The sequence below is a fragment of the Gnatocerus cornutus genome, chromosome 9 (assembly GCF_029298725.1).
Source record: "Gnatocerus cornutus isolate USDA-ARS CGAHR chromosome 9, icGnaCorn1.1, whole genome shotgun sequence".
Classification (NCBI taxonomy): domain Eukaryota; kingdom Metazoa; phylum Arthropoda; class Insecta; order Coleoptera; family Tenebrionidae; genus Gnatocerus; species Gnatocerus cornutus.
Window position 1 is genome coordinate 6,882,159 of NC_142241.1, and position 20,787 is coordinate 6,902,945.

The 20,787-nt window shown below is 35.1% G+C and overlaps 3 protein-coding genes across 3 annotated transcripts in view; 2 read left to right on the forward strand and 1 right to left on the reverse strand.

Annotated features, from left to right (window-relative positions):
- Nucleotides 1–20,787, forward strand: part of Epac (Exchange protein directly activated by cAMP) — a 52,534-nt gene that overhangs the window by 6,838 nt on the left and 24,909 nt on the right. Inside the window, exons 2-3 of the mRNA XM_088044991.1 lie at nt 7,814–7,956; nt 18,758–18,849. Of these exons, the coding sequence (XP_087901117.1) occupies nt 7,814–7,956; nt 18,758–18,849 (235 nt within the window). The remainder of the gene's footprint in view (nt 1–7,813; nt 7,957–18,757; nt 18,850–20,787) is intronic.
- Nucleotides 3,597–4,637, reverse strand: LOC148168303 (uncharacterized). The gene is made up of 2 exons (XM_088046335.1): nt 4,436–4,637; nt 3,597–4,390 (listed from the first exon to the last, which is right to left on the reverse strand). The coding sequence occupies exons 1-2, from the start codon at nt 4,590–4,592 to the stop codon at nt 3,687–3,689; spliced, it is 861 nt and encodes a 286-aa protein (XP_087902461.1). The 5' UTR covers nt 4,593–4,637; the 3' UTR covers nt 3,597–3,686.
- Nucleotides 11,564–12,644, forward strand: LOC148168304 (uncharacterized). The gene is made up of 2 exons (XM_088044997.1): nt 11,564–11,777; nt 11,832–12,644. Exons 1-2 carry the CDS (start codon nt 11,766–11,768, stop codon nt 12,453–12,455), a joined length of 636 nt encoding a protein of 211 aa, XP_087901123.1. The 5' UTR covers nt 11,564–11,765; the 3' UTR covers nt 12,456–12,644.

The window sequence follows — 20,787 nt, forward strand, 5'->3', positions numbered from 1 at the left end:
TCTTTGACAGGTGAGCAATTTCGGAGATCTTAAGTAATCTATATAATGGCTCGAAAGTCAAACTTTTTCAAAATGATGAAGGCCGGACTTCTTGGTTCAAGATAAAATCCATCTTGGATTTTATGGTAGTTTGAAGATGGATGAAGTTACGTAGATCCCCGTTATCATCATTTTCACCCTCGGGCCCTTTTGTAACAATTGGCCGCGGTCTGAGTCTGAATTTTTCAATATACGAGTTAAATTTATCCGACAGATGCTCGAGTGCACTCCTCGAACAGATTAAAGGAAATTTTATTCCTTCGTCTGCTTATCTTTTCATCCCATAAATTCGGTTATTGTGGAGGGTAAATGTAAGTTTTGTATAATTCAGTGCGGTTCGTTCAGGTGACTTTAAGTCACATAGCTATTTCCAGAGCACTTAGAAGTTTGAGCAAGTGCAAAAGACGGGATTCTGCCCCTCGATCGATAGTATCACCCCAGGAGAATCTGCAGAAATATCACCATTTCCCCTTCAATCTGTCACCGCATATTATAGCTCGTATTTTATCATCTGTTTTGACAATGAGCGGTCTTAGCTCAATTATCGAGAAGTCAGAAGAGCTGGATTAGACGTTAACTCTTCCACACACTGAAATATTCCGATGTTTTGATAAAATATTTTATGTAAATTCTGCGTAATAAAGGTAAGGTTTAAGCGACGAAGAGGAATACTAATGGCTTTTCCGAATAGGTTTGCTTGATTTTAATTTAATTTTGCGAAAGCTTTACAAATGAAATTTGTTGCACTCTTTTCATATCGTAGTCTCATAAATAAGAACAAACTAAAGTATTTTAATGAGCCCCTGGAAATTCTTTAAATTGCGCTTTTAATTAATTTTTCCCCGGTGTTAATAAAACATTTTATTGCTCCGTAAAGTTAATGGAATAATTTCCACTATTTCAAGCTCCATCAACACCTCCAGAAAACATAAATCAAACGAAAAAGTAACTCTGAGATCATGAATTTTTATTTTATTGGAAATAGTGCGAAGAAGTAGAATCCGTCAACGATGTGAGATTTAGTTCTATTTTTAACCTCCAACTTTTGGTGCACTCAGCATGTTCCCACTCCAATAAATTTAATTATCACCGATAAAAATCGATTACAAACCCACTGATCCATTTAGAGCAATTACAGCGGAAACTACTGATAATTATTTCATAACATATCCAGCAATTAAATGTTTATCATAAAGACTTGCAAAGTTTTGCAGACAAAACGCAATTAGCAATCGATTTGTAGGAAAAGGGAATTAAATCGTTGCACGCCAAGAGCCGATGATTATTAGTCAGAACATTATTATTTCCACCGAGTGTTAAATTGGTGCAATTATTTAGAATCAATGTCTCCGATGTCCTACGAAGAATTTAAACCCACAATCTGTAATAAACAAAGTTTTGAATTGCTCTTCTCCATTTTCCAATACCATTATACCTCAAAACGACTTTCATCAGTACAGCAATGATAATGAATGAATTATTTATTTACTAGAGAACTTAATCTTCAAAGAAGCCAAGGAAATTACAGTTTTTGATAGAGCTTTATAGAGCTCTCAGGTCATGTTTTAATCAGTTCTAGAAATAATGCAAATTAAAAAAGTTTGGTACAAAGAATGTTTTTAATTTTTTATCGGGCTTGAATGAATTGAGAACGGTTCGAGGAATTTAAAATTAATTAGACAAGAAGTGAAAAAAAGACAAACTTGTTTGTAAACTAAAGTAGCAATTCTTAGGTTTAGCACCCCAATTTTCAAGGGGTTTCAAAATTTCCGGGTTTACAGATTTATTTTCAAATTGCTGCAGTAGTAAATTTGCTGGAGGTGTTAAAACTCTGGTAATTAAAGCTGTCCTAACAAAAATGAAAATACACCCAATCAATAGTCGAGATAAATTAACCTTTCCGAGAACTGTTTCAAAAATAATCCCTTTCGATTTAAATCTGCTTTGTAGGAATGAACGCGTTGCTATTTTCCGCCCTTGTGTTATAACAGCATGAATTGTTATTTATAGACGAAACGATATTCCAAACATGTGGAAAATAAAGTGTTTTCTGTAACTTGTTGGAGAGGAAATCGCAGAGCTTTCCATGCTGGAGGATAAAAATCCGTAGAAGGATTTCCGGGGTTGTTTCTTGGCATCAAGAAAGCGTATGCTATTATGGAAAGTACAAAGCGCTCCACCGATTAAAGCTTTGAATTAAATGGTGCAAATTTATTTCTTGTGTGAGAGATTAATTATGTACTTCGAACTCTACGTTTAAGGATTTTGTTTCCATCCAAAGTTGATAAATCATTTTAGAATTGTCTCATATTTCATATACGTTTACACTGCCGATTATCTCGCGTTAGATCTAATTAAGCTGTAATATAGACGGATGTTGACACTGCAAAATTAACATCTCTTCTCTTATTATTGTATGATTTTTCCTGCATTAAAAAGAGCAAAATTTTATCATAAAAACCCAAGTAATTTGAAATTCAAAGCGCATCAAACAACAAGAACGATGAAAAGACGACATAATCAAGAGATTTTTCCTGCCGGAGTTTAGCCTTTGCAAAAACGGTCAGCGCATTTCAAAGTTTTCGTAAATTTGAATTTCATATTCATTATGGTGTTACATATTGGTCGCGAGCGCTGCATTCAGCTGATTGAATATTCCAGAAGGAAAACAAGATTGGAATGCACTTTTAAATTGCATTTTTAAGTCCACATTGCGTGCGTGAATTTCTGCGTTAAATAAGTACTAGGTACTTAATTTTTATTCTAAAAATAAACAAGACTCGACCAAAGTTGATTTAGTAACGTACCTAGTTTTAGTCATAATTTTTTTCGAAAAAATTCAATTTTCAAATTCCGGAAAATGTGAGAGAAACGAAAAAATTAGCATAGGTTTGGATTCAGCATAAAATTCTGCGTAAAATAAGTCCCAATAATGCAAATTTGCTTTACATAAACATAGAAATTGACCGAAATAGGTTTTTAGGAAGTTTTTTTAGGATGATTTTCAATGAACTTTTTTGGCGCGAAAACGAAAATCAATAACTTAAAGTTATACATCAACCAAAAGAGAAGCTCGAAATCTATCAACTGGCTAAATTTCAGATCGGTATGACATATAGTTTACGAGCGGTGGTCAAAAAACAAAATTTCAAAAGTTTTCGTCATTCGAGATGTAATTTTTTTTCCGAAAAAAACTGATTATTGAATTTTGGATATTTGAAAGTGGATTCTCAGCAAAAGATACGAGAAAACCAAGACCGCGTCTTTCTATTTGTCGTAGTTTCGGAGATTAAGCAAAAAAATAGAAAACTTACTATGCGAAATTTCAATCGCAACTAATTCAGTTATTTGTTGACGTACAGAAAAAATTAGCACAGTTTTGGACTTTGCGTGCAATTCTGCATCAAATTAGTACTAATCGCTAAAGTTTGCTTAACAAGTAAGCTAGATATTGACCGAAATAATTTTTTTGGGGAGCTTTGGTAGCAATGTGTGAATTAGCATGTTTAAAAGATTGTATTGTTGGTTGCATACTCGACCATGGACGATTGAATTAATTTTGTTGCAAAAGTTTAATTACATTGTTATCCAATTACAAAACAGTATTTCATGGAATTTATCACGGATTATCCTTTAAATGAAGCGAACTAAAAACGTCCAGCGCAGCTTGTGCGATTTTTCCGCAAATGTCCCGCTCCCTGAGCTCTAGTTTGTGGTCCATCTGTGCCACCATCACACAGCTCCTGAATGGCTTGATGGCCATTTATTTCGGCCAATTTCCCAGGACTATAATTGTCATTATTCAAGCTGCATCGGAGTTGAAAGTTGGCATTTAACAAAACTTGCACCGCTTCTAAATTGCCATTTGACGCAGCAAGATGTAGAGGCAGATCTCCATTGAACGTTTTTTTCTCAATTGAAGCTTTATTCCGCACCAGAAATTTGACTAATTCTCCACTTTTCTTCGCGGCAAAATGAAGTGGAGTGTAACCATCACAGTCGATTTTATCAATCTCAGCTTTGTGAACCAAGAGAAATGTTATTGTGTTTAATTTTAGTTCAACAGCGTAATGGAGAGGTGTTGCGCCTTCGTAGTCTTGACTATTCACATCGATTCCTTGTCCAATTAAAAACTTGCATATTTCCAAATTGTTTTGCTCGACGGCGATGTGTAGTAAGGAGCGCAATTTCGTGTCTTTGATGTGCAAGTCGGCGTCTTTTTCTAAGAGTAATTTCATTGTTTCTAAGTTCTGTTTGCGACAAGCTAAATATAAAGGAGTTTCGTTTATGTTGTTCCGGAGATTTACGTCTGGATTATACGATGCTAAGTGTTCAATTAGTTGGTGGTTATCTGAAAGCGTTTTGTTATTCCTTGCATTTTATAACGGGAGTTTACCTTGATGTTCTATAATTAAATGAAGCAATGTGTTCCCATCAGCATCTTGAGAATTAATGTGACAATCGTAAATGTCGAGGTTCTCCAAAACCATTTTGATTAATGAAAGGCACTCTTCGCGTCTTGCTAAATCAAAAATATCGAAACTTTCATTCATCGTGTCTTCAAAATCACTACTGAGCACGTCCTATCAGCTGATACAAAAACTTATCTCCATCAGTAAACAAAAAGTTCGGTTCACAACCAACAATGTCGAGATTGTCGCAAATTTTAAGTTTATAATTCTTATAAAATTGGCGCATTTTTGGCTTGTTTCTGACACGACAATACCCTTTTCATGGCCCCAGTTTATTCTGTACAGTTTCTAATTATTTAAAGACCGCTTTTTCGTAAACATTTCTCACAATCTGTCGCTTACATTTCTCGCAACACTGATATCGTGATGAAATCTGTACATATAATTTCACGTCAGACCCATATCAGTCACACGACGTCGGCGTTTCCCTACAATCATTACGTTTAATTTTTGCGGTTTTGTACCCAGTTTGCACCTGTGGCGTGATTGGGGTAGATACATAAATTCGCGATTCCCAGGTACTCAATTACGTTTTCTGTTTCTGGGGCTTTTCTGGTTCTCGGGTTCTTCAGTTCGTTTTCATTTTTTCTAAATTTTCATGTTTACAGGATTAAATGAAAGCCTAAAAAAATTGAATTCAAAAATTTGGAATATGAACTGTCAAGAATTTGAGAGAGAAACAAAGATGTAAACGCAAAGAAGAAACTGCAAATTGTAATTAATAAGTGCCACATTAAAAAAAAACCTGTGTTCAGATTAAATGTTTTTCCACCTGTGGCGTGAATGCACTAGATACATAAATTTCTTTGAATTTTTAAAATGATTCAGATAAATTTCCATGCGAAATGGCAGCCATAAACCCGATTCTCAACCACCATTGTAAAATTTAATTGGCTATAATATCCTTACATAAGAATTAATTAATAAGGTGAAACCCTCAGGCGCTCCTGATTATGATTGAACATCAATCTCACGCAACTAGTTAGAGCAAAGTATTAAGCTTCTTTCCCAAAGGGGATATTGAAGGTTATTTTGCCGACTCACGACACCTAATCTCGAACATTATCACGCCACAAGGAAATAGGCTGCTTCCCAACTCCGGTTTTCTTTGCTAAGTCCAGTTAAGCTTCAGGGAACGTCATTGTACACGTTTTTATTTATAACGATGCAGACGGAAATTACGAGCGAGACGAAACACTCCACTCTTTCAAAAATTAATTTCGAGGATTTTAGACGAGACATATCAAGAGGACACAAAGCAAAATCGTTTCACTGTGTAATCGGGTTTTACATAGCGCTCACAAAAGATTCTCATATTTAAATAAACGTCTCAAAAAGGAGCTTAACGGTGCTTTAGTGGTAAAAAAGTAAGAAGGCATAAACGAGGTACTTAGTTTTATTTGGTGGAGTTTTTATTGTCTGAACGGTTGGATTTACAGGGATCAAAAACGGGAAAATTGGGGTACAATAAGAGGGGCTTTGGCGCAAATAAATCGCAATCATAATTTCATCAGTTTTATTGTGTTATAATTTAATGTCTACTAAAAAGTGGACACTATTCAATTGGAAACTTCATAAAAACCAAACAGTTTAAAAAGGATTTCGCGTTTAGAAGTAGGAAGAGCAACAGTTTTATTCAGCCAAAAGATATTCTTGGCGCTCTAAAATCGTCTGACTTTACAATGATTTTGTAAAATTCTAGGCTGAGAATTTAAATTTCTCGTTTTCTTTATGTTCGGCGTTTCGAATCTTCACCTGTAAATCAAAACATGTTAACACAGCAGCAAATAAAATCGTAAAATCATAATAAATTACCTATTACAGATATCGATGCATTAACCCATTTGAGGAAATATTAATATCACCATTTCGATGCCTCGAAAATCCTTCATAATGGAACAAAATCATGATTTATGGGTGTAATAATTGGATATTTTGCAACTTGCGAGAAAATAAATTAGGACTAGTTTTGATGACAGAGCCGCATTTTTCACAGGCTCTCAAAGTACACGAACTTTGATATTCAAAATGTAGTTCACTTACCAAAATAAATCATTTTCCTTTTGTTTATCTGTTATGACTTGGCTACCTTGAATCTTGCAACATAAGATCTATTTAATCGGTTTTGGTGATGGTCGATAGTGATAGTTCCTAATAATTTAGTGATCCCGAAGAGATAATTCCAATACCCACAAGGTTCAAACCTGACAGATTATGCAACAGCTTCTGCGTGAATTCAATGTGGTAGAACACGAAGTCATTGTAGGAAATGGGAATCATTTCGTGTCATAATTTGTTAAAATGTGTGGGCTCTTAGTTACAGCATCGCCTTGTGTAATAATAGGGTTTGCCATTATCATAATAGAATTTGAACTGGAATCAGAGAAATGTTACGTGGAATTGTGTCAGTTGCAGGGTATTGTTAATTTTTGAAATTTCATCAATTCCATAATTTTTCAGTTAACTGAGTCTGGATGGAGCAATTCCAAAAGACAAAAGCTTTATTTAATCCGTTCTGTCAGTTCCATAATCACAAATAAATAATTAGAACTAAACCGTTTTCCACCACAGAATAATACGTTACTGAGGAAGTCTTCGTTTTAATTAGACTTTCCGAACTTTAGGAAAAACATTGGCCTTTTTCCGCTCCAATTTCACTGAATTATCATTCTTAGCACGTACCTTTAAAATGAGAAACATGATGTAGAGCCAGTATCTGTTTCTATAAAAAAAATGGATCGTTTGATATTAAAGTGGTAAGAGTATCGGTATACGAATAATCTGCACGGCTGATTCCTCTTTCAAGCCATTCAACCAACCGATTAACTAACTGAAGGTTGTTGCGTGACACAAAGGTCAATATGGATTTTATAATTCGACCAACCAACCGAATATCAATGACGCACAAGTTTTTCTTTGGATTTTTTCGTTTATATTTGAAATGAGATGAGGGATGAGGTTTTGAGGAAATTGGTGATATTTATAGAAAAAGCAGATATTTACATACTAGCAGCGGTTACTTTTAGATGCGAAACTCCCAGTACCAATCACTAAAATAATTAAATATTAGATTTTCATTTTTGGTTAAAACCAGAATTGAAATATTCCGTCGAAAATGTAATTCTTAATTCTTAAAATTATTTATTCAAGGCTTAAAAGAGCACTTTCGCGCTCCATTTTAACCCCTGCTGTATTTACTATACTGTCTCCAGTTAAATAATTCTGTCCAACATCCTTTCTGTTGCTAATTACAACAGAAAATATCTTTTCCAGCACTTACTCATAGTCTGTTTCATTTCCAGGCCCTGTGATCGTAATGTGAAAGATGTTGAGTTAATATCAGCACGCCTCCGCCGTGTGGACCAGCTGTGTAAACTACCCAATTCAGTTCTCCAACAATTGGCTTTATGTGGATATTATGAGGATTTGGAAAAAGGAGTCACTTGTAAGTTGTATTCATGGATCCGTATCGTAATGAAATTTGAATGTACACAAATGGACGTGTAATCAATAAGCATTTCCAACAAATGAGCTGCACTGTACTAGATAATTTAACGAGATAAACAATAGCGGTCTTGGACATGCGGTTATGATTGCCTGTGTCATAGAATGTTATGAACGTTTTGGTGTGTATTTGGACGTATATGACGGTCACAATAACCGAGTTGATGACCCACTCGAATATTTAAAGGGTCGTTTTCAAAACGGTCTTTTTATCAATTGTCATGACTACAGAGTGGATTTTATTAAAGATTCAGAGGTCTCCATTAACTTTGATGTCTTCATTTTTCATTTGACGGACAATTACTTTCAAAGTGTTACTTTAGCTGTAATCGAAATCCAATCTTGACATACTAAACAACATAATAATGTAAATAATGTGTGGGTCTAATGCCAAAGGATATAAAAACCGAGTCTAGAGAGTCTTTTGAGAGATCCTTTAAATAAAGTCATGAAAATCGTCAGGATTAGCAGTCTTAAGTACTTTGACAATCTGAGTGATCTACAGGATCAAAGATTTTGAGCTAAAATATGTGAAAACCAAAGAATTTAGCCAAAAATTTTCGGGAATTCGGTGGATTGGAGCATCTAGAGCATTGCTGCGCTTTTGACGCCCAATTTTTAACTTCCGAACTAACCAAGTTCCAGATTATGCCCACTTGCAACTACATCGGATAACAACGACAGAATCTCCTTTGTGAATGTCTTGCTGCTTTGATTAATGATAATGAAAATAGTTCGTACAGATTTTGATTGATGATAATTACTTAATCCGACAGAAATTCAACATGAAAACAACTGTAATTGAGTTTGGCTTACCTTAATGAACCGCTGAGACAATTCGTCCTGTAAAAATAGCTTTTAAGATTACAAGGGAGAAATTTTGTGCAAAGGTTTGACCTTTCCAAGTTCTATATTTTACACCTTATATTTCAAAGTTAACGACCTTGCTGTTACAAATAGGTTTCACTTAAACGAAAAACAAAAAATATAAACAATTTCGAAGGACTCGACTGTAATAATAATAATAAAAGAATTCACATCTCAGCGAAACCTAGAGCTGTACAAAAGGACAACACGAAGTTGTTAGCGAAATGACTACGGAAACTTCAAAAAAGTTTGTTTCTTACCAGTGCAGCTCCATTTGTTCGTGAAACCACTTTAATAATGTGGAAATGTGATTCTGATTATATAAATTCGTTATAATTTGATCAGGTTAAGTAACACCCTTTGTAATAATAAATTTCCCCTGACAAAAGAAACATTTTAATTAACCTTTTATAAACATTTAAGACTGTGACAAGTTGGATTGAATCCCATTAAAATCTACATCGTTTGCTACTTTGAAGTGACTTTCTAATCCAGTATCGCCCGAGTTCCATTATTGTTATGAAGTACATAATATCAAACACTTAAAACCCGAAAGTTACATAAAGCGCAAAGTGGAATACACGCCACTGTCAGAAATAATTTTCCTGAAAAACTTTATCTGTGATCGACGTCAAGGGAATGAAATGCTTCTCCCAACTTCGCCGTGATTATTCCGAATTTGTATCAAGTTTTCCTTAAAGTTACTTAAACAATAATTATCCTGATTGCTTGGAAAATTTGGAAAATTAGTGTAGCAATTAGGAGCTTGTAGCGTTTTCTCTCATGTTTATTTTGCGGGATTAGTATGAGTCATGTAGTTGATCTGAATATTAATTTCAGCAATTCTGAAATTGTGAAGTTGAATTGCTTGTTCCTATTTAGAAAAGCTGGAATTTCATTGAGCGCGGCGCCGCTGAAAATGTTTTAAGGGAATTCGTCTCTTTGTGTGTTCAGTCGATTTGCCTTACTAACGACGCGATTTGAAATTCGTTTGTTTAGACAGACGATAAGGAAGAATGGGCACATTTTTCTAGGGTAATCATTGATTTTTGGGAAGCGACAAAAGGATGCAAGCCACGATTACACTCTGATTTTGACACTAAACATTTATTTTATAAAAAAAGTAAAAAACGTCCTGCATGCGTGCATTTTTTACAAAACAATTTCCCGTGACACCACCCAACTTCCCCATTCTGCAAAAACCGGGCAATGTTAACAGCTCCCGCAAAATAAATTAATTTTGTCGGCATCATAGCGTAATTTATACCCGCGTCGTATATTCCGTAACAATTAGTGCAAGTTCGGGAGCAGCGGTGGTGTAGACAGGATGTGGTTTTGTGTTACTATTAAGCACATTTACGAGACAAACTTTAAAAGCCTTAACTCTGGTAGGAAAAGGTCTCGTTTGCATTTCACTCCTTGTTCAGCGGAATGGAAAATAGTGCGGTTGAATGCTTTCTCAAACAAAAAGATGGTCGAAAACTCTATTTTTACACACAAACCTGCTTCTCCTGGATTTGTTGTACTTTAAAAATTCATCAGTTCCAAGAAACGGTCCAATTTAAACTTTAACCATTATGTCTTGTACGTGGTTATGCGAAGATTAAGGCGATTTTTAGGGGAATGTAAGTGGCAATAAAGTCAGACGACAACCCTTGGCTTAATTAACTTCGTAACAATTTTCCAAATGTCAAAAGAACAACTCGTTGACTTATTTGGTAACTCCTGGCGAATGGAACTGGTTTCAATTAAATTGGAGCACTATTCTTAATGAGCTGTGTTTTACAGAAACATGAATATTCCATCATTTTTCCCGCAGCAATTGCAAGTTTTGCCGACAATTGATTCACAATTGATCGTATCTCCGGTCGTTGTAAACAGTACGCAATGTCTCGCGATGAATTTGTAATCAGAAGGTGTGTCCGTGTCTATAACACTTCACTTATTGAATCGAACTGACGCTAATTCGTTGATCTTATCGCTGACTATGTTTGGATAATCTAATTTCACACTTAAATTTTCATTACGCGTGAATAATTTAATTCAAATTCAGTTTTTATTTGACCAGTAGCACTCAGATGGGTGAATTTTAATGGATGCTACAATTTGAGCAAAAATGTCAGTGGAATTTACAAACGATTTGCGGTATGCTCGTCCTTACACCTCCGAGAGAATTTTGATGTTGCATTTGATATTCAAAGATATAAATTTTGAAAAATTATGGACGGTGCGAATGAAGTGCATGGTCCTCGACATTTAAACAGAAGATTGCTTTTAAAATTTAGAGTACTTGATAAATAAAGTGGGTTTGATGTTTAAAAATATTTGTATAATTTAGTTACGTTAATAAAATAACTCTAGTAAACTGTTTAAGAAAGAATCGGAAGCAGAAAATGCGGAAACAGCCATTTCCATCCTCTAGGTCTAAATAAACATAAATGAAGTCGTAATTTAGAATTCTTCAAACGCTTCGCATTGCAGTCTAGTTCTAATGAGATTTTTTACCTATGGCAATGAAACATATATTTTTTTATGTAAATAGCGATTGCGTAGACTACTCAATCTAATGGAAAGTTGGAATTAAAATCTAAATTATTTTGGCCGTGAATTCTGATTGTAGGTTCACAGTGCCCATGAAGTGACCATAAAATTATGTAGTGCACAGTCTTTACAATAAATCAGATTTCGTAAGCCCTGAAAAATTAAATCATAACAACGAGAATACCATTAAAAGTGATCTTTACTGAAACTGGTTACGAGCCTCGTTTAGAACGATTTGGGGGGAGACACACCTACCAAATTTGTCAATTTTTTCGATATAAAAGCCACCACTAAACCCAGCATCACTATCATTTGCATTACAGCAATCACCAATACACAAAAATGGCAGCTAAGGTAAAACCAAAAACTTAATCTTTTATTTACAATATCAATAACAAAAAATTCCAGTTCGTAATCCTCGTCGCCGCTTTGGCTTGTGCCAATGCTGGTTATTTGGGAGGTCCCGCCGTCTCCACTTACGCTGCTGCCCCAGCTTACTCCACCTATGCTGCTGCCCCAGCCGTCTCCTACGCCGCCCCTGCCGTAGCTGTCGCTAAAGCCCCACTCGCCACCTCTTACGCCTACACCGCCCAAGCTACCCCCGCCGTCCATGCCGTCGCCGCTCCCGTAGCCGCTTATGCCGCCCCTGCCGTAGCTGCTGCCCCCGTAGCCGCCTACGCCGCTCCCGCCGTCAGATACGCTGCCCCAGCTGTCCACGCTGTTGCTGCCCCAGCTGTCTCTGTCCACCCCGCTCCCGCAGTTAGAGCTTATGCCGCTCCCGCCATCGGTGTCGCTCACGGATACGCCGCTCCCGCCATCGGTGTCGCTCACGGATACGCCGCTCCCGCCATCGGTGTCGCTCACGGATACGCCGCTCCCGCTGTCGGTGTCGCTCACGGATACGCCGCTCATGGATTCGCCGCTCCCGCCGTCGGTGTAGCTCATGGATACGCCGCCCCAGCTCTCGGCTACGCTGCTCATGCCCCAGCTTTCGGTTATGCCGGTCACGGTTATGCCTCCAAATTCTTCTAAACTGTTGAAATGAAAGAAAATTCGGTATAATGTAACTGGTAGGGTGAAAGTGTAATGCAAATGATTCGTTTGTTGTACATATTGTAAATTCTTTCTTTATGAAAATGTCACGCACATTTTGTTCAAAATTGTATTTATTTTATTGCACGATATATTGTACTGAATTTTTGAATAAAATATTTATTAAACTTATTAAAGAGTTTATTTGTTTTTCATGGAGAGGCGTTAAATTTATTATTTGCGATTTTTATCATAGATATTAATTTACACATACAAATACGCACAAAACAATTAAAATTGATCCATAATTTTTAATTGGAAAATAATATTCTACTTGCTAATTTTTTGCTTTGATCTTTCCTTTTCAAACATCCAATAATTATTTCGTGAAAAAGCCAGCACGAAATTGTAAAGAGGTGGAATAAAGGAACAGCAGATTATTTTTTTTCAAACAGTGGATGGATCAATGACATGCCAAACGAACTTTAATTAGATACTTAAGACTTCGTCTGAGCGATTATTTCTTCAGACTCTCAGATCTGTGGTCTTAACTTTCGTTGGTCTTGGACTTGACTTTTGATAGTTTTTTAAACAAATAAAATTGAAAAAAGCATTATAAATTATTATAGACAAAATTATTTGACGCTTTTTCCACACTACATAAGAAGGTAGAGACAATAATGGGGATAATTTCTGTGCCAAAATGTTTGTCACCTTTCAAATGTGTGTTACCAACACACCGGCAGTGAATGTAACCACAAATTAATGTGATTAAAGCTAATTGCGAAATGTAACATGTAATAATTATTATAAGGCTAATAATTAAATGTTTCGGTGGCATTAAATTTGAACTTTATTTTGTGAGAAGAATCACCAAAAAAACTGGTTATCGACCAATCTGGAGCATAGATCAAAGACACACCTTCGGAATCAGAAACCTTTAATTTAGTTTATAAATAAGGCCAGTGCAACTTGCAAATTTGTTAAAAACTGAACTTTAAATTCTTACTAAACGTTGACATTGGATTTTTATATCGATTTTATGAGTTGTGCAACATTGCAGAACTCAAACAAAACTTATAAATACTTAAATAAATGAATAAATTATTAAAAAGCCAGCGCTTTTCTCTTTGGTAGAATTTATTTTCTAAAGAAGAAATTTAAAACAAAAGCAGCGAAGCAAAATGGAAGTTCCGTCAACTGACGAAATAAATGAAACATCTTTTCTTTCCATCGATTCTTGATTTCATTCATTTCTTCCGTCATTCTCGCTCTCGACTATATCTAAAACAACTGAATTTATGTGCTTGTTTCAGCAATTTGTACCAAAATATAAACTTGGATTAATTGATTGTTCCGGAGAGAATTCCAACGTCCTGAGTACTCAAACCGTATTAAATTTGAGACTCAAGAGGACTCCTATATTTCCAGTCCTAATTAGGGCCCCCGGATAATTCCTAACACATACACGCGTACGACGGAATGATAATTTCATGAATCGAATCAAGTCCGGCCCTGGGGAGATATATTATGAAAAAGTAGGCCGCGAAATTGTCACGTGGGCTGATGGGTGTCACAGCTCACTGTGATGAAGTAGTATGCATTTCAAATGAGCTGCGAATTGGGGGAATGAAATTTCTTGATTTCTACATCCGGGGCTTCTTTGTTGGCGGACGATTTGTTTTATTTCGCGGTCGGAAATTGAATTATGTAAGAAATTTGATTTGCGACGTCAGATGACGCTAAATTTCAGGTGTAAACGAGCCTATTATAACATAATTTGACTACGTTTGATTTTATTTTTATAGAATTAGTATAATAACAATAACACGCTCGGCCAATTTATTGAGTTTGTAAGGAAACATGATATAATTTATCTTCGTTCGTTTTTTCCTCGAATACCATAATTCTGTTTTTTCTGCGCTGCTCATTTCAATACAGCTCAATTAAGACTGAATTCGTCAAGATCAAACGTTGTTTGCTTATCGAGTTTGTAATTCGCATAATTTTCGTTAAAAAATCAGCTGCGATTTCTAATTTAAAACCATGCACACTTAAATTAACTTCGCAATTATTGTGGTTGTAATTAAGCTGAATTGGATTTTCATATTTCAGCACCACCGTTGCAATACAATTTTTTGTGGTTACTTCTACAAACCTGTTTTAAAACGAACACTCTAATTAGTGGTAATTCATTTATATAACACATGTCGGCTCTTGAGCTGGTTTCTAAATTAGATGTCCACATTTCAGAAATTTGCCACCTTTTGATTGAGCGCATAATAACCATCTGTTATTAATTGTGGATCATAATAATTAACCAAATTTACAACAACTAACTAAAATAAATTAATAGAATATTAATTTGGTATGATGTGTTAACAAGCAAACTGCAGTTTTGGCGGTGAGAAATTGCTTAATTAAAATTCGAAGCGGGGCTAAACTGAAATAATTTAAGGCCAAACTATGCATCCACACAGAAATAATTATCTAGTTAAATTTGATGCGGTTTAATTAAATCTGCATCCGATTGATAATAAACTCATAAATAATTTATCACAATTTTGATCAAACCGGTTATTTTTTATTGCTGTTTTAATAATTTATGTTCAAAATGCGGATTTTTTAATTAAACTATGGTTTTATTAATATTTCTATAGGAAACTTTGGTTTCTGTGAACAATTTGATCTAATTTATTATTAAATTACATTTAATTCCATAGTCTCCGTGAACTTCAAGAATGTAGTTTATTGAATCTAATGAAAATATTGAGAGTCTGACAAGTCTCGTTGCCAATTTATTCAACGCCTAGTTATCAAATTAATTAAATGAGTCATTGTTTAAACATTTGAGAATTGCAGACACAATTCGTTGATTTTTTTGTGGTCAGATAATTGATCTCACTTCACTTTTAAAACGACCCAAATTCTAAATGAACCTTGTTCGCAATCAAAAAAGAGTAAGTAGACATTTCCAGTAAATCAACTTTTTTTATATTAGCGATTTAAGTTAAAATGATGAATGGCGGTTTTTGTAGACTGCTGTGTTCTTTGAACAGTAAATCACACTGAATTATCGGGATTCATGGAGATAGCCAACGAGAGCAGTTTTTCATTGCCAAAACCAGAGGAAAATTTTGGTTCGTTTTAAAAACAAAAATTTGTGGTTTTGTGGTCAAAGTACAAACCGAATTTTATTACGTCAGTAGAATTAGGGTCGTAAAAGAAATTCTGGACTACCACTGCACCTTAATTAACATCAATTGGACGTCTTGTTCGATATGACACGCATAGTTTCATCCAATTATACCGGTGATGACATTAATACATCCTGTTAATATTGTTAATTAATTAGTGAAGCTAATTACACCACCTGTAGATTCAACCACAAAATTTTTAACCCACTGATTCAACCCTCACTATTATTTATGTTACGCTTCTTGGTATTGTAGTTTTGGTCTAAACTCACAATTAATTAAAATAGTAATGAGAACTTCTCGGGCATAATTTAAACGCTTCGTTTGCCTACTAATTAACAAGTCGAAGTTTTCTTTACACTTCTCGGTACCTGTAGAAGTAAAACATTTCGACCTCCGTCATGAAATATCCAAAAGCTCTTTGTCCACCTTTGCTCGAGCTGAAACTGAATTACAATGTTAGCTCGCTTCGATCGGAGGGTATAAATCTTGAATTATATTTCGAATGGCTTTATCGGCTCACAAAAAAATATAACTATCCTTTAAAAAGCCTCGTAGGCAGTCTTGGAGTCAACAGATGTTATTTTCAGTGCGAGCACTCTACCATAAATGGTCGTAAACTTAGTTGCCGAAGATTTCGATCGTATTCACTTTATCTCCGATTTTCCTTTCTGATGTTGAAGGTGAATCGAATCTGATCATGGTGAATATTTGAAGGCTGATAAAAATTTCACCCTTTATTGACTGCGATGTGCTTTGTCCCGGAAATAATGTCCAAGGGCACGAAACGTGGCGTTTCTAATTTTTATTTTCACTCATTCTATCTCATTAAAAAACACGCGAACGGTTTAGTATGCTCTCAACATCCCAAAGTATGTGCTTTTGTAGTGTCGGCACAAGAAACGTAATCATACTTTCAACAGCTTCAAAGCAATTCGTTAAATCTAAAACAACGTATCAAATACAAAGAGGAGCAAACTTCTGCAGAGTTGGTATATTTTTATTTAATCTGATTTATCGATCATTATATTCATTTTACGTTCTCTGGTAATATAAGCCATTAAGAAATTACGACATTTGGACCATTACGTGGAGTCCTATATCAATTCATGTTTGGTGGAGGGTCTTAGTAATAATTCTCCATATTTACAACCCTTTAGTGAACTTTATACCGTTAATATTAACTTCCGCCTACACGTGCAACTTGTTAACACAATAACATTCAAATAGCTACATAAACTTTATCGGAAAAAGAACAGAAGATAAAAGCCGAAAATATAAATTTCGTACGAAAATCACTCCAGTGACACTGTAATTGAATTTGAAACAGCAAGGACAAGTTAGATGTGTTAATTAAAATTAAAATAGCTGCTTTACGAACCATGAAACGTAAATGTCTTAGAAATGGATGTAGAAAGGGAATGCCAAACATTTGCCTGTTTTGCTGAAGATTTATTAATCACGTCACTCTCAATTAGGTGGTTCGACAATCTAAACTTTCATAGTTTGATAGCCTTCTTGATGAGATTTCAATATTTACATGGTTGGGAGAGCAGGAAGCTCTCTTGTATAAATATAGATCGTGGTGTTAACGGTTACTGTTTGCGATTTGGGATATTTTTATTATAGTGCTGGCAGATATGCACCAGGATATTTGCTTAGTACGGCCAATATTGACTAAATCCAATTACTAAATTATTGCCAATAAATCTGCCACAAACGAGGAGCACTTAATAATGAATTTTATGCGTGAATTAAGTTCTATAAAAATATTAATTTTAACTTTATACTTTTAAAAAAAAATTGTTTTTTTTATATCTATAAAAAATAAAAAAAAAGTCAAAACTGCATACATAATTTCGAGCTGAAAATCCCTAAATTTAAATCTACAATTCCAACGTACAAAAATGGTGGATGCGCCGGAGTAGTTTTTTCCTTCTCTCTGGGCAGCTAAATATCTGATAGAATATTATTCTGTTTGAAGATTAGGAGGCAACCGGTTGAGAATAATGAAAAATTGCGTCTCTTGGTTTAATAAAGCTATGTACATTCCGTGCCCAGATCCAATATGCATCGGAAACCTGCAGTGTTTGTACTGCCTCACTTTACAATTTTCTATCCTTGACAATTGTACCCTTCAAAGGATTTCCAATATCCATCTGTTTCTTGGATTATTTCCAACTTAGAAGACACTAGTAGTTTTTTTAGCCAATTTTTCATCTATTTTGGCTCAAAGCTAAACAGCCCCAGGAGTTCGAATTAATTGGGCTCGTTAACCGTGAAATTTTCCAGCATTCGGTAGAACCATAGAAAGTTTCATAAAAGATTTTCCATGTTTAAAAGAAAAACAAGAATATACGCATTCTTTGTGTGAGATTTAGTGAAAAGCAACTCTCTTTCAATTACTTACAGCCGTTGCGACTATCACGCATTCTTTCGATCTTTCAATAGCATTGAAAACTGAGTGCTTTTCTTAGAAAATGTAAATAATATTGGAGTTTATCTAAACTGAAAAATCTAAATTGCCGTTTTCGAGTGATCGTATGTGAATTCTGTGTTGAGATCAATACTATTCAGTTGATATAAACAAAGAAAGCACGGCAGATTTTACAGGATGTGGACTCATTACCACTCTATTCTTAGTCATTTCAAATAATTTATTTAAATACTGAAGCGGAAGTCATTCATTCCGATTTCCGCAAGCCCCAAATCGTGTTTAAGTTTACTAAGTCAATAAACGATTGATACGTAATTTCTTAAACTTTGTTTCAACTAAAACTGTTTACTTTGAGTCGAATTAAATACCAATTCCCGTCCAACTATTCCTTATTTTTGTGTCAAACGTTGTATCTCCGAAAGTTTAAAAGTAATCTCCCGTAAACCAAACTACATTTTTCCCCAAACTTTCCCAATTAAAAGCTAAATTTCACCCCCGGCACATTATTCCGGAAGTGGATTTTGACACGTTATGATAATTTAACCGCGCTAACTTCGGTATCGATTTAGAGCTGGGGGAGTTAAACTAATATTTTCTTAAAATTTTTCGTTGAAAGGGTTCGTATAATTTAGTGTTTGAGTCTTTTGTAACGATATTTTTATTTGCAGTGTTCCGACAAGGGGATAAAGGGAAATGCTGGTATGCTGTAATGGCCGGAAGTTTGGAAGTACGGATAAATCAACCCGAAAGTGATACAAAGGTATGAAATATTTGGCTATTTTTCGTTGTGACTGGACTCATCTCGGTATGATTTGTGAGCCTTTTACCCGTGGAAAATATGTTAACATATTGCTAAAATAGTCTCATCTTTCCTTTTTCGCTCAGGATTATGTTTTCTCGTATGAATTTCTGACCGCTGAAATCGATTGAAATGCAAATACTTTCGTCGCATGAGATGATCCGACTTTGTCGTTCTAATGCATAATTCCGACTCAATCTTCAACTAAATGAAAGTTTACACATCTACAATCTCATTTTTGATTTGTCTCCGCCAGAAGGCGAGAGCCCCATTTTTATCGAGGCACAATTCGAGGACTTTAAATGTGGTATCACTTTGTTTTTACTCTAGTGGAAGAATGCCCGTAATAAATTTTGTTGATTCGGCGATAGAAAACCAGATGCGTTCTCCTGGGTGATATTTCTTAGGGGATTTTTTTGGACTAGTCTTTGTTTTTATAGGTTTCCATTTGGGCAAAAATCAGACAAATATGGAAACGATGTGAGTGGGATGCGGAGGAAGTTATAGCTCGAAAATAATAATCATTGAAGAAAATACAAAAATTTAAGTGTTTGAACCCACACGAAAAACCCCAGACACAATCAATATAAACATGTGCTCAATTTATATAAAACCCACTCTAATATTGAATGTAATTTGAGCGCCACTGAAAATATCCCTCTATTTATACTTTGGCTGCAATTTCCCTTGAAACACCTAACTCGAGCTTTCCAATGACTTCAGACAGTTTTTCTCCATCATATTTTTACGTTTTAGAAATTAGAACTCCATCACTCACGTTTCTGCCCCAATTCATTAAAGTTAAAAACACAACCGTGGCGCCAATATTTGCTCTTTCGTTTATTGTGCTGCGGCTGTTTATTTTTTCAGCGGCGAGAGTTATTGTTAGAAACTTCTATAATATTGGAAAACTAAAGGTGAACTTGTTTAAATTATAGGCCATCCAATTATAATACTCAGTGTTTTAGTTTAATTACAAAGTGTGCGAGCGGAAAACAATTTTATTGATTCATTTTATGGTTATTTGAGCTTTTGTTTTTCGGTGAATATTGCGTTTCCTGCACGGAATTCAATTGTGCGATATTGGTTTTAGTCTAAAATTAAGAGATGATTTCAAAATTAATTCGGAAAAACTCTCCAGTTGCTTGCGTATCATTGAACAAATTTCAATGCTTTGTTGTAAAGTAGGTCACCGTTTAACGCGGTATCAGTGGAACAGGATGAATGGTTTAACTAAAAGGTAGAATCAATGTTGATCGAAACTTTGGATTTATCTAGTTCCAAACTCTTGTAAAATTAACACCGGGAAATTATTACTGGACCGTCTGTGTCACATTTTATATCCCGAGAGGAAGTTGATTAATGTGAGAGCATGTGTTGGCGAAGATTATCTTTTATCCCATGTAAGCTGTTCAAAAATAAATCATATTATGTTTGATAAAAGGGAGACACTGTAATAGTGGAGAAAAGACGCTTCAGTTAAGTAAGTAAACATTTACATTACCAAGGTGCTATTGATCTTCAAAGCAACGTTTAGTCACAGTTTTAAAAACTTCAAACTTCCAAAAGAATATGTGCGCCTCCGTCATCACAATTTTGCATAGATTTTCATTTAAAGCAGTTTACCACATCAAAATTTTAATGATCCCTAGATTCTAAACTGAAAAATTCCTAGTCCTCATGCATTTCATACGTCTAAACATTCTGGAAATTGCAAACGAATCAATAATGTGCTGTAAATAGATCTTATGTAGAATAGTACCAATTTCGTCAAGGCATTTCGCTCGAAGATCTCAAACCTCAATTTTCCTGAAATGAATTTTTGAAGGCACCAAATTTAAAATGCAGCTCTATGATTGGTTGTTTAGCAATTCCCCTGGCAAAAGTCAAACAAGAACT